Source organism: Dendropsophus ebraccatus, chromosome 11, assembly GCF_027789765.1.
Source record: "Dendropsophus ebraccatus isolate aDenEbr1 chromosome 11, aDenEbr1.pat, whole genome shotgun sequence".
NCBI lineage: Eukaryota > Metazoa > Chordata > Amphibia > Anura > Hylidae > Dendropsophus > Dendropsophus ebraccatus.
In genome coordinates this window covers 59,408,980-59,422,920 of record NC_091464.1, presented here as the reverse complement: position 1 = coordinate 59,422,920, position 13,941 = coordinate 59,408,980, and the positions used below count along the sequence as shown (strand labels likewise).

At 42.6% G+C, this 13,941-nt stretch overlaps 1 protein-coding gene across 5 annotated transcripts in view; it reads right to left on the bottom strand.

Moving 5' to 3' along the window:
- DSCAM (DS cell adhesion molecule) overlaps positions 1 to 13,941 on the bottom strand; it is a 312,819-nt gene that overhangs the window by 154,936 nt on the left and 143,942 nt on the right. For all 5 annotated transcript variants that reach the window (XM_069945870.1, XM_069945869.1, XM_069945874.1 and 2 more), the window contains 3 exons: positions 8,293 to 8,589; positions 7,371 to 7,646; positions 5,434 to 5,712 (listed from right to left, as the gene is read on the bottom strand). In XM_069945870.1, the coding sequence (XP_069801971.1) occupies positions 5,434 to 5,712; positions 7,371 to 7,646; positions 8,293 to 8,589 (852 nt within the window). The remainder of the gene's footprint in view (positions 1 to 5,433; positions 5,713 to 7,370; positions 7,647 to 8,292; positions 8,590 to 13,941) is intronic.

Below are 13,941 nucleotides of genomic sequence, written 5' to 3'. Positions count from 1 at the left end.
ATTAACTACGGCCGTTGTTGCAATCGGCAACAACAGCCGTAAAAATACGAAAAAATATGTTGTGTGAACATAGCCTTATAGTAGTTATATTTTTGTATATAGGGCAGTATTATAGTAGTTATACTCTTGTGTAAAGGAGTAGTATTATAATAGTTATATTCTGTACATAGGAGGCAGTATTATAGTAGTTATATTCTTGTATAAAGAAGCAGTATTAGAATAGTTATATTCTTTTATATACAGTAGGGGGGCAGTATTATAGTTGTTATATTCTTCTATATAGGAGTAGTATTATAGTAGTTATATTCTGTACATAGGATCAGTATTATGGTACGGTGGTCCCTCAAGTTAAAATATTAATTGGTTCCAGGATGACCATTATAAGCTGAATACTGTATATTGTATCTCGAGACCAAAACACTATTAAAAACTGGTAATTGGTTCTGAATCCCCAATAACATCACCCCAAAATAAAAAATAAAAAAATTAAGATTTAAAAGAACATAAGTAAATAACTTTTATGGTAAATACATGTCCCTACATATAAAAGTCAGAAAGAGCTGAACGACACTATAAATTACTTTCTATGTAGAGGACTGGAGTGTATTCAGGGTTCTGTACAGTTTTGGAAGGGTCTCCAAAATATAGGACATGTATTTTCACCCTGTACTGTAAAGAGGAGATACTAGACAGCCAATGTACTGCAGTAATACTGGGAGTTACCAGTAAAATGGCCATTTTAATTGGTCAATCATCTAGCCACTCACATGTGCCGCAGATCCAAACTCTGTAGCACAGTACGTTATATTTGGTTTCAGGATACAACTATCTAGAAATGACCATTGTATGTTGAAACGCTTGTAACCTAAGGCCATTTTAAAGCTCCTATTACACAGGGCACAGACCCCGAATGGAATCCCGGCTCTAGAATCTAGGATGTGGCCTACCAACACAGCCTAATTGCTGAACGTTTGCTTGGTGTTACCAATGCCCTTTGAGTATTAAAGAATCTACGTTTTTGGATTTTTGGTGAGTGCCACAATATTGTTTTTAATCTGTTTAACCCCTTAGCGGGGGGTGGGGGGTGGGGTGGGGGGGTGTTCAGAGCGGGGTCCCGCCAGTGCCTCTATTAGACCAACAGGACCCGCGCCGGCTAATAAAGCACTTCAATGCAGCTGCATACACAGAATTGATCTCTATGAGAGATCAGTGCTGTGTATATACAAGTCCCCCAGTGGGACTTCTAGTTGATGTAAAAAAAAAAGTAAAAAAGTGTTTTTATTAATAAAAAATCCCCTCCCCTAATAAAAGTCCAAATCACCCCCTTTTTCCCATTTTATAAATTAATAAATAAATAAACATATTTGGTATCGCCGCGCACGTAATCGCCCGAACTATTAATTAATCCCATTCCTGATCTCGCACGGTAAACAGCGTCAGCGCCAAAAAATTCCGAAGTACAAAATTGCGCATTTTTGGTCGCATCAAATCCAGAAAAAATGTAATAAAAAATGTGATCAAAAAGTCGTATATGCGCAATCACCGATAGAAAGAACACATCATGGCGCAAAAAATGACACCTCACACAGCCCCATAGACCCAAGAATAAAAGCGCTATAAGCCTGGGAATAGAGCGATTTTAAGGAACATATATTTGTTAACAATCGTTTGAATTTTATAAAAGCCATCACATAATATAAAAGTTATACATGTTATATATCCTAAATGCAAAACTCCCCGAAATCAAAACAAATTATTTATTTTTTTTTTCAATTTGACAGCACAAATGATTTTTTTTCTGGTTTCGCAGCATATGTTATGGAAAAATAATGCCTGTCATTGCAAAGTACAATTGGTTTCCCAAAAAATAAGGGCTCATATAAGTCTCTAGGTGAAAAAATTCAAGCGCTATGGACTTAAACATAAAATGGAAAAAGTAAAAGAGCAAAATCGAAAATTGGCTTTGACCTTAAGGGGTTAAATTTATGCATTTAAAAACTGTGTTTTCTATTTTGTTTCAGCACCACATCAGAATATATATATATATATATATATACACATTCTGTGTAAATATACAGTTACAATAATGATAGTAATTATAATTCTGTAAATAAGGGGATAATATGAAATCTTTGATTCATCACGAACCACGATGTATGTGACATTTTACAATATACAGTACAATCTCAAAATTTATTTAGTACGAAACTTTTTTTTTTCATTTCTTTACTATATAGCAGTTTTACCACACCACTGATTTCAACATGCATTGTGATTGGCACACAGAGGTATAACAGCATTTGGTATTTCATGGCAAGTAATCTTGAAATTCATTGCAGAATTAACAAGCCATCGAGAAGCAGGAATACATGCTCGAACTTTTTCTACAATGTGATAACCCTAAATGACCCCTATTATATTGGTTTTGTATAAGATGCAGAAAAGGCAGCAGCCGTGCCCATCTCCCTCTCGGCAGACTACCCCATCAGGACTGTGAAGGCCATTTTTCAGCTGTAGATCGCACGCAGTTCCTACAATGAAAAGTCATGTAGACGTGAGGTGAATGCGGCATCTCCAGCCATCTCAGTCAGGGTGAGGCTGCAGCAGGAGAAGCAGGCAGCTAAGGTTGGCCGTTCCTAAGCAACTGCTCTCATTTTCATCATGGCTCCCCGTTCCTCTGGGCTTAGCATTGACCTCTGCCTACCCTCAGGAAGAAAACACAGCCGACAAATTCGACTGAATGTAAAGGTATTAGATTGGCTGCAAAAACGTGTAAAAATAAAAAAAAAATTGAAATCTTACTCCTCCTAACATATACAATCATCTTGTGGTGTATCAGCGGTCACCTGCACTGCGGAGATCACCAGACTCAATCACTAGGAGCGTCACGCCTAGTCCTGATTAATACCCTCTAAGTATAGAGATTCTGGGGATTCTGTACCGATTTTCCACTGCAAATGGTCCAGCCAGGTCCAATGTTAAATGGGTTTTCCAGGGAAGAGATATTAATGGTCTGTCCATAGGATGGGACATCAATAGGTGATCGTCAAGGTGCCAACATCCAGGACCCTGGCTGATCAATGTACCAAATCTGGATGTCCTAAGCTCCCTACATTGTTGGAGCTGGGTTTCTTCTGCACAACTCCCATTGTCTTCAAGCGTTGCTGCGTTGCAGTATCTTTGTGCCACCACTATGTACAGATAGGAGGCTTCCATACATAGTTTACATGCCCAAACAGCTGATTGCAGGGTTGCTAGGTGACAGCAACCTGCCAATCAGCTATTGATAGCCTATTTTGTGGCCAGGCCATCATCAACTTTTCACTGTTTGACCCCATTAGGGGTATGGCTACACAGCTAGCCATATACTTTAGATAAATGATGGCCAACCTGACGATTTTAGAAGGATCAGTTAACCATCTAATGTGTATGGGGGGTCTCTCGAGTGCTCGTTAGCAAATGTTGGGGGATTTCAACTGCCTGATACTTTATAAGGGGTTCAAGGACCTAAAAAGTATTTTATGATCTCAACAACCTCTTTCCATTTGCCTTATTAGGGTGTGTTCATGCGTAACGGATCCGCAGCGGATTTCTCGCTGCAGATCCCTGCCCTGTGCACTTATAGGCAGACAAACTCGCAGCGGGATGCACATCACGCTGTGAGTATGTCCGCAGCCCGCCCCGTTAACCCCCGGCCGCTGGAGCGTATACATCACCTGCTCCCCGTAGCAGCTTGCTTGGGGGCTTTCGGCGTCTTCACATTCCGCTCAGCCAATCAGTGTGCTGCTGTGGGGCAGCGCACTGATTGGCCTAGCAGGACGTGCCAGGAGCCCTGAAGCAAGCCGCTGCGAATCAGTTACGTGTGAACGCACCCTTAGGCTGGGTTCACACTGAGGAATTCTCGAATTGTAGGGGAAAGTTTTCTGCTTGAACTTCCTCGTTTATTCAGCTCTGGCAGAATAGAGGCGGAATTTGAGCTACATTTCTAGCAAAATTCAAGCCCCATCTTCCAAGACTTCTATAGGATTCCTCTAGCGGAATCTGCCCAAAGAATTGACATGTCAATTTTTCAGGCGGAAAGCGGATCCGCGGCGGAATTTTCAGCGCGGAAATTCCGCTGTGTGAACGAAGAAGCGGAAAGCCCATTAAAGCCAATGTTCATTCACAATGTTCATTCTTTCCAGGCGGAATTCCTCAGTGTGACCCCAGCATTAGAGATAATGGATGCCACTCGTGACTTATCTTCCTAAAGGTATTTGCACACTGAGGAATAGGGGAGGAATTGAAGAAAGTTTTGAAATTCCTCGCCTTTTCAGCTCTGGCAGAATGCAAGCAGAATTCAAGCCCCATTTACTTCTATAGGATTTCTTTAGCAGAATCTGCCCAAAGCATTCACATGTGCAAAAAGCGGATCTGCGGCAGAAAATTCTGCTCAAACACAATAGGAAATTGCTCTGTTCATATCTTACAAAAGGAATATGAAGCAGAAATAAAGAGCGGATTCCGCTTCTGAAAATTCCTCACCTATTCCTCAGTGTGCACATACCATCTGGTTGAGAGGGGCTGCCTAATTGTTATAGAGGATCTACCTCTCTAATATAAGGGACCTACCAATGTATTTCAAATAGTAAGCTACCTACCTTCTTAATATGGGGGTCTTCTTACCTAATATGGGTCCTACTTTACTGTCTCATATGGTTGGTTACCTACCTATTATGGCAACCAACCATAATGGGGTATGATTTACTTGCCTAATATGGGATAGCCTTTCCATAGTACTTACCTAATGTTTGGGCACCTTCCTAATAGGGGACACATCTGCCTGCTTACACAATACCGGAGGTGCTCGGCCACCTACCTAATATGGGAGCCTATGTACTTAACACTAGGTGGCTACCTACATACTTTATATGGGAAGGGTGGACTTGCCTACCAAGTGGGTGGGATTTACTTACTTGCCTTCCCATTTACCTAATGGGGGGGCCTACTTAACAATAGGTCCTGTAGGTCCAGCTGTAGTATCATAATATATAAACATATATACTCTATTAGTCTGCATTCACACTACCTATATTTCAGTCAGTATATGTATATTTCAGTCAGTATATTTCAGTCAGTATTGCAACCAAAACCAGGAGTTGATTAAAAACACAGAAAGGATCTGTTCACACAATGTTGAAATTGAGTGGATGGCCGCCATTTAATGGCCAATATTTGCTGTTATTTTAAAACAACGGCTGTTATATTGAAATAATGGCAGTTATTTACTGTTATATGGCGGCCATCCACTCAATTTCAACATTGTGTGAACAGATCCTTTCTGTGTTTTTAATCCAATCCTCGTTTTGGTTGCAATATGAGGACCACAATACTGACTGAAATATACGTAGTGTGAACCCAGCCTAAGGTTGTATGTTTATACTGGAGAATTACCTCTGACAATTAACTGGCTTTGGTGTTCGACAGCGGCTGCGTCATTGCGGGCAATGCAGGTATAATTCCCATTGTGCATCAGGGAGAGATTGGAAATCCTTAAGGAGCTTGTGAAGTCAATGTTGTCAATAGTAACTCCAAGGCTCGCTGGTATTGGCCTCCCGTCCTTCTGCCATGTTATGGTGATGGGCAAATCCCCTGACACCACGACACATGGGATGAACACTCTTTGCCCGATGGAAAATCTTTGGGACTCAAATGGCTGAATATAAGGGGGCACTGAAAGAGATAAAAGGGTGATGTTTACCAAACAAGACACCAGCATATCCATGAAAGAACCATGACATATATATGTTTGAAAGGGGAAATTCATACATCCATAACTGATCACGAGTAGTCTATTCATGTTCCACCCTAAAAATAAGGGGTCTCTAAGGTGAAAGTTTTTATTAAAGTATTGTATTGCCCCCCCAAAAGTTATATAAGCCACCAATATACACTTATTACAGGAAATGCTTATAAAGTGCTTTTTTCCCTAGACTTACTACTACATCAAGGCTTCCACTTCCTGGATAAAATGGTGATGTCAAGACCCAACTCCCAGAGCTGTGCGGGCTTTGGCTGCTGGAGAGGATCATGGCAAAGGGATGCTCAGTGTCCGTCCAGTGCCCTGTGTCCCTCAGTGCCCTCTGCCATCATCCTCTCCAGCAGCCACAGCCCGCACAGCTCTGGGAGTCATCAACATTTTATCCAGGAAGTGACATCACCATGTTATCCAGGAAGTGAGGCCTTCATGCAGTAGTAAGTGCAGGAAAAAAAGCACTTTATGTGCATTTCCCGTAATAAGTGTATATTGGGGATTTGTATAACTTTTGGGGGGAAATGCAATACTTTAATAAAAGATTTTGCCGGGCTTCTCTTTTAATTATTAGTGATGAGTGAACTTGCCAAACGTTTAGGTTAGTCTAGCCAAAACGTTCACCAATTGAGTTCCGGTGGCTGGAGAATATGAATGCAGCCCTAGGTCTGCCAAGAAAACATGAATATGGCTATGGTTGTATCCATGTTTTTTCAGGGCTCCCTACAGCAGCATCTAACTTGTCCAGGCACCAGGAGTTAAATGCCAAGTGTTCTAGTCCAGACAAACTTAAACGTTTGTCAAGTTCGCTGACAACTATTAATCATCATAGTTGAAGCTCCATGGACTTCAATGGCTCTGGCTAGAATGTAATTTTTACAATCTTCATAAGCAGACAAAATAAAAAAAAGAATAAAAAAAAGAATTATTTTGAAGAGGGGAATTAGCCCACCCTAGTATTACACTGTCCAGAAAAGAACATTGTCCGGTGCATTGCAGGCCCCCTGTATAGAAGTAGATGGATTCTCGTTGCACGGACAGGTAACATGAGCAGAGAACAGACTATTGTCTGGCTACCTGTAGACCCGAGATGATGCACAGTTAACTAGCATTGTTGGGGCTTAGGTTGTTTAAAGGGGACAGAGATAATGTCCACTATGACTCTGCTGTCTCTGTTCACATGAACCTGGACTTGGCATCTGAGCTTGGGAACTTACACCTATATGGGTGGGTTCATCAACAAGAAACCCAGAGCTCTTATGGGCCTTTTACATGGGCCGATTATTGGCAATAAACATTGCTAGAAACACTCCTCTGGCTGATAATTGGCCTGCATTAGTGATCAGCCAAGAAGCAGAAATCATCCCATCATTGGATGATTACATCTTTCATGCTGCCCCACTAAAATATATCGCTATTGACCACACATCTCTCTGTATAAACGGAATGTGTGGCCAACAGCAATATACTTAAATGACTGCTCAAACCATCCCTGATCAGCACTCGTTTGCTTCCATAGATGGCCCCATATCGTGACCATTTATAAGGACCTTTACCCCTCAAAAATCACTCCCCTTACCTTTCACAGTGACATAAACGCTCTGACTTGTGGAGAGCTGCGGCTGGACGAGAACATTACACGTGTATTCCCCTTCATCCACGTCCTTCTGCACATCCGAGAGCTTTAAAGTCCCGTTGTTCTCAAAAGCGACCTGGCGATGGTTGAATGGGATGAGGTTGGAGTTCTTGTACCACTTTATGGAATAATAGGGGTAACCAATCACACGGCAGTGAATGTACGTGTCTCTCCCGGCTATTGCTGTGATATTTTTCATTGGTCGAATACTTGCCGGCCCTAAAAAAAAAAGACATAAGGGAGCACTATATGATTCTAGCAGAAAAAGGTAAAAACATAATGTTGAGGACCATTGTATATGATAACATTATAAGTTTTAATTCTTCAATGCAAACTTGGTTAAAAATCTACTGTTTTATACTACAGCTTCTATTTAGATCTGTGTGTCTCCATAGTAACAGACTACAAACAAGCTTTGCGTAGTTAGATCATACGGACATACTCCCTAATATGTGCTCCTTACTTTATTTGCTGAACTGCTACCCACAAAGTCAGGGGAAGAAGTAAGATTTCTGATATAGCTGAATAACTTCTAGAATAGCTTATACACCAACTATTTTTTATACAGACAAAAAACATCAAGCATTTTTTTTCTAATTATGAGACTTTACATCTCTTAAGTTATATGAAATTCAAAATTCAGCTGGCAGCCTGTTACCACAGCAATGCATTGTTTGAGCTCAGGTGACACAGTCAGAGCTCAGCAAAGCAATCCTGTTTGACAACAGGGTGGAGCAAAATTTTTGACTGTTTCCAGGGGAAACCAGCAGAATTTTGAAAGTACTGCAAAAACATATTGCCTTTATTGATTTCATTAATGAATTTATTGTAATTTTGGTTTTTGAGGAGCTGATTTGACAAGCACCTCTTACGTTTATTCGAGCCTGGTACAGGACGACTCCCGCAGAATTATTGGCAGTGCAGCGGTAGACTCCCCCATCCCGCACACCCGCATTGGTGATGTTCAGATAGCTGACAACGTTGCCGTCTGAGGTGATGAGCTGGCTGATTCGGTGGTGGCCGTTCTTGATAATGGGCTCGTCGTCCAGCGTCCAGGTGATGGTTGGTAGAGGGGTGCCTTTTACATTACACATCAGGGACACAGACTCTCCAGCGCTCACCACTTTTTCACTGAAAGCAGAATTTATTTTGGGGGTTCCATCTAAACAAAAAAACAAAAACCAATTTCAGATATAATAATGTGTGGATTACTGTATATTCAGGTGTAGCAGAGCTAATACATTGGGTAATTCCAACAAGCTGCTTTAATAGACACTCAGCTCTGCTACATCAATATGTCGCAGAAGGTAAATCATCCTTTTTTCCATTATTACACTATATAGACAGCACGCCTTAGTCAGGGTCAAGTAGATTCATAAGGAAGAAAAGACATAAATGAATAAGATGAGATAGTGACCTTCTCACATGTACTCTCATCCCCTGCACAGTACATAACCAGCTGAATAATAGAATGTGCATAATTCATACTTCATGATCGAGTATACATTATAGTTATTTTATTTTATAGATGGGGTAATTAAGATTTTGTTCCATCTCTGGAGTGGAGTGAAGCATAAAAGTGTTGCTTTCATTTCCTCTTGTAAAATTTCCCTGCAGATGAAGTTGAATGCAACAGCTGAGCAGGAAACTGTTGTTTCTATTCACTGTGGGAACTGGCTAGGGGAGTATTAAGTTTTTTTTTCTTTTAATATTGAAGGAGAAGTCTGGCTAAAACAAAAACTTTGCTGCAGGCAGGCAGGTGAAGAAACATAATAAAGTATACTTACTCATCCTCGTGCCCCTGCAGCATTGCCTTACCAATTCTGGAGCCCCTGGATCATCTTCTCCTGCAACATCACGACCCAGATCATTGAATGTTTGCTCAGCCAGTCAGTGACTGGGGTGGGATACCATTACAGTCAATGACTGGCTGAGCAGGCTCTTCCCACTGGGTTGTGACGTAGCAGGAAGCCGAGAGAAAATGAAGCCCAGCCGCGGTTAGGGCTCTTGTGATGTGGCACTGCGGGGAGACGGGTATGAATACATTCTTTTTTATCTTCCCACACCCCACTGTCTGCAGCAGGTTTTTGGTCTTGCCAGAAGTTGTTCTTTTAAAGGGGTACTCCATTTAAGAAAATGTAACCCTGTTGAATTCCTACCCATAGTCTTTGTATTTTGTAATAGGTTTCTATTACATGAATTGGGGCGTTTTCAGCACATCCTGACTCACACCCTTAAAGCGACTCTGTACCCACAATCTGACCCCCCCAAACCACTTGTACCTTCGGATAGCTGCTTTTAATACAAGATCTGTCCTGCAGTCCGTTCGGCAGGGGATGCAGTAATTGTCCTAAAAAATACTTTTAAACTTGAAGCCCCGTGCCAAAAGGGAGTATCTGTGCCCTAACTTTGCACCACCCCTCCGTCCCTCCTCCCCACCTTCTTCATCATTAGGAATGCTCCAGGCAGGATGTCTCCTATTCCCAACCTGTGGCCGCCTGGCACTTGGGCTGGATCGTTAAGGACCTGTGCAATGTTCAGCATGGAGAAAATGTTTCAGTGGCATTGCTAATGATGAAGAGGATGGGGAGGAGGGATGGAAGGGTGGTGCAAAGATAGGGCACAGATACTCCCGTTTGGCACGGGCTTCAAGTTTAAAAGTATTTTTTAAGGACAATAACTGCATCACCTGCTGAACGGACCACTTGACAGATCTTGGAAAAAAAGGAGCTATCCGAAGGTACAAGCGGTTTGGGGGGGTCAGATTGTGGATACAGAGTCGCTTTAAGCTGCAGAAAATCCTCACCTGGTCCACTTCCTGGTCTACAATCCTCTGTCCTCCCCCTCCCTTCTGAGACCAAAGTCACATGATCTGTCTCTTCTGTTGCCAGGCAAGCTGAAACACTTGATCTATAACCCTGCCCACCACTGTTATCACACTACTCAGTGAGCACCTAACAAAGAGAGGGGGTATAACAAAACAGTGACATCCTCCTGAGCAGTATAGGGAAAAGGAAACACAGTTTTTTCATCTATCCTTATCTCTAGATAGATATACTTTCTTTTTTTTTTTTTTTTTTTACAGTGTAAACAGAAGCAGATTGAGCCAGCGATGGGCAGATACTACACGATGAGGCGAATACTTGGCAGTTTGGCTCTGAGGTGCAATGCATGCTGAGGATGTAGTTTCCCGGCTTTTAGAAAAACTTGTAACTGAGGAATGGCGGCAGCTAGAAAGACTGGATATGGCTCAAAATACTCTGGTGGGACTTGGTGATTAAGACCAGCTAGGTTTGGGAGCATTTCATTTTTTAGTTCTTGGGTGGAATAACCCTTTATGCTACATTAGGGTTGGCTTTGATACTAAGTGGGAAAGTTGGGGTATTGGGGTACAAAGTAGGGGACACAGTTGGATCATTATTACTAAGTCCACTAATACTAAGTAGGGGTCACAGGGGGGCATCAAAACTAAGTGGGGGACACAGTGGAGGCATTGATACTGGATAAAGTGTCCCAATACCAAGTGTGTGGGCTCACTATTACTGTTAGGGGAACTTAGGCTACTGTGTGGGACATTAAGGCTACGTGCACACAGAGCAAAAGTGGCGGTATTCCGCTGCGGAATGCCGCCAACCTCTTTGTCATAATGACTATGGGAGGCCTGCACGCCTTCTCTTTCCACGCTGAAGAATGGACATGGGGAATTTCCCCACTTTTGCTCTGTGTGCATGTAGCCTAAGGAGCGCACATTTACCCTATGGTACAATAAGTGGGGTCATATCTCTTTATGGAGGTCTTAGCTGGAGGAAGGAGAGGAGGAAAAGTGAATGACTCCAATCAGAGAAGACGTCCCCTGCGATCACTGGATGTATATGCACTTTCATCATTTCATCATTTTTATCATTTATATCATATAGTCTACAAGGCCAGTGAACTGCTGCTATCTACCACTAAATGGTCAATACATGGTGATATTTTGGTAGATACAGTATAAGTAGCCAGCCATGATGTGGAGGTTATTTGGCACTAGATAGGTGGAAGGTTTAAGATAGATAGATAGATAGATAGATAGATATGCAAAACAGGAGTCCGTGGAGCCTCTGTTGCGAGTCTCAAAACACGGGATAGCCAGATATCTCTAGCCTGTTGCCATGGGGTGCCTTCCATCCACAGACAGCCGTTTCGGGGTTTTTGCCCCTCGTCAGTGTGGAGTAGGATTCTGGCTAGTAGGGGCAATAGCAAATCGACCAACAAAACACAGTTATCACTGAACTCAAGGAGAACAGTGAAAAAAATTCCAATGAAGTACTCAATCAAGAGTCTCTGATTTGCTATTGCCCCTACTAGCCAGAATCCTACTCCACACTGACGAGGGGCAAAAACCCCGAAACGGCTGTCTGTGGATGGAAGCCTGCCTTGGCAAGCCCTTGTCATGATCGCAATGCTCGCACCTTGAGTTAGACATTGACATAAAGGGGCCACCCTGGTGTTTCCCTATTTATGTTCCAATACTCGCAACCGAGTGGGACTTAAAGGGCTATTTGTCAGGGTGGTGTGGTGCTCTCCCTATCATGGAGGCACCCCATGGCAACAGGCTAGAGATATCTGGCTATCCTGTGTTTTGAGACTCGCAACCGAGGCTCCACGGACTCCTGTTTTGCATATTTAAATTTTGGGGGGCATCAGTGGAGACTCTTGATTGAGTACTTCATTGGAAATTTTTTTCACTGTTCTCCTTGAGTTCAGTGATAACTGTGTTTTGTTGGTAGATAGATAGATAGATAGATAGATAGATAGATAGATAGATAGATGGATAGGATATAATACATGTACAGTCTACATGTACCAAATCATATACTGTACCTAGTACATGTATATACTGCACATAGTGATAGATAGATAGATAGATAGATAGATAGATAGTCCTTTAGTGTGTTAGGTGCTGTGTGGTGAGAGGTCATTGTACACTATGTAGTCCACACACCCTGAGTATTACTCCACCCGCCGTGTATTCGACATTTCCTTTACATAAGGGACACTATGTTTGTCTATGGCGTGCGCCCCCAAGCGAGATCCCCGCTGTCAGCCTGTGATAACCCCCACTCTCACACTCTCTCTACATCATTATGGATGATCAATATACTCTTCAGGATTTCCAAGCCACAAGAGATGGTTGCCGCGGTAACGGGGCCTAGGCTGGTAATCGCTCCTCTCCATACACACAGGCTAAATATAGCCTCCATATTGTCTCAGGCTGGAGCCCTCATTAGCAGGTGGCCCTGGCCATTAATCCTTCCCCTTCTATCAATGTGACTTCCAGCATCTAATCCCCAAGAACAAAAACACAGAAAATAAAGGACTGTACGGCAAGAAAATCACTAGTGACTGTTGGAAGACAGATCCAGAAAATTTTCCTCATCTCTGATACGGTAGATGTAAGGTTCAGCAGGTATAGGGCGGTTATATTGTACCATATGGCCCAAATTATTTTGTCTCTATTGGGTAATGGGGTCTATACATACACTTACCATATGCACTTTCCCTGTGCATGTGGGAGGCGAGCACTGCGAACAAGAACTGTTCTGACCTCCACCCTATAATTTCTGTTTATATGCCCAGAATTTCTAAAACTAAGAGCCAATCTGTCTGATTTTACGATAACCACCAATCTTAACTCAGCTTTTAATTGCTCAAATTGTCTTGGAAAAATGAAAGCTGAGCTGTGTTTGGTTGTTATGAGGCCATAGCGAAGCATTTGTTAATATTCGCTCCTGATGTACACCACAGAAAATGGGCAGCTTCTCTCCTTTTCCATGGCGTACGCCAGCCCTATCCCCTAGTCACCTGACGGGTGGGGGAGGGGAAACACGGCGAGGCAGAGAAGGGGTGTGGCCTCCTCCTGCACCCCCACCGCTCCTGAGAAGGTATAGATTGTTGTGTAATGCCTGCGCCAGGCACAGGGCCAGCTGGCTGTTCTAAGAGGTGTGCGCCTCTTAGTAAATCCGGAGCGGAAATAGGGGGCAGGGCTTCATTTGAGACTGGCTTACGAGTACATACGTCTTGATAAATGTCCCCCAATGTGTCCACAGTGACTACCCCTGGGCCTCCATAACAGCGATAAACACAGTATTCCCTTTTAACTAAGAGGGCCTGTGTTGAATTTCCACTTTGACACTGAGGCAGGCGGGATTCCGCGGCGGAGCTCTCCGCTGAATTTACTCAGTGTGAACTGGCCCTGACAGTTATAGGGTCAACTCAATAACAGAAACAGCCATAGCGCCCCCTATAATAGTGACCATCGCATTGCCCCCCTATAATAGTGACAGCCACAGTGCCCCCTATAATATTGACAATCACACTCCCCCTTATAATAGTGACAATCACAGTTTTTTTTTTAATATTAATATTTTTATTAATGACCTTGTAGAGGCGCTACAGAGTAGAATCTCCATTTTTGCAGATGATACTAAACTGGGTAAAGTAATCAGCACAGAGGAGGATAATATCATATTAT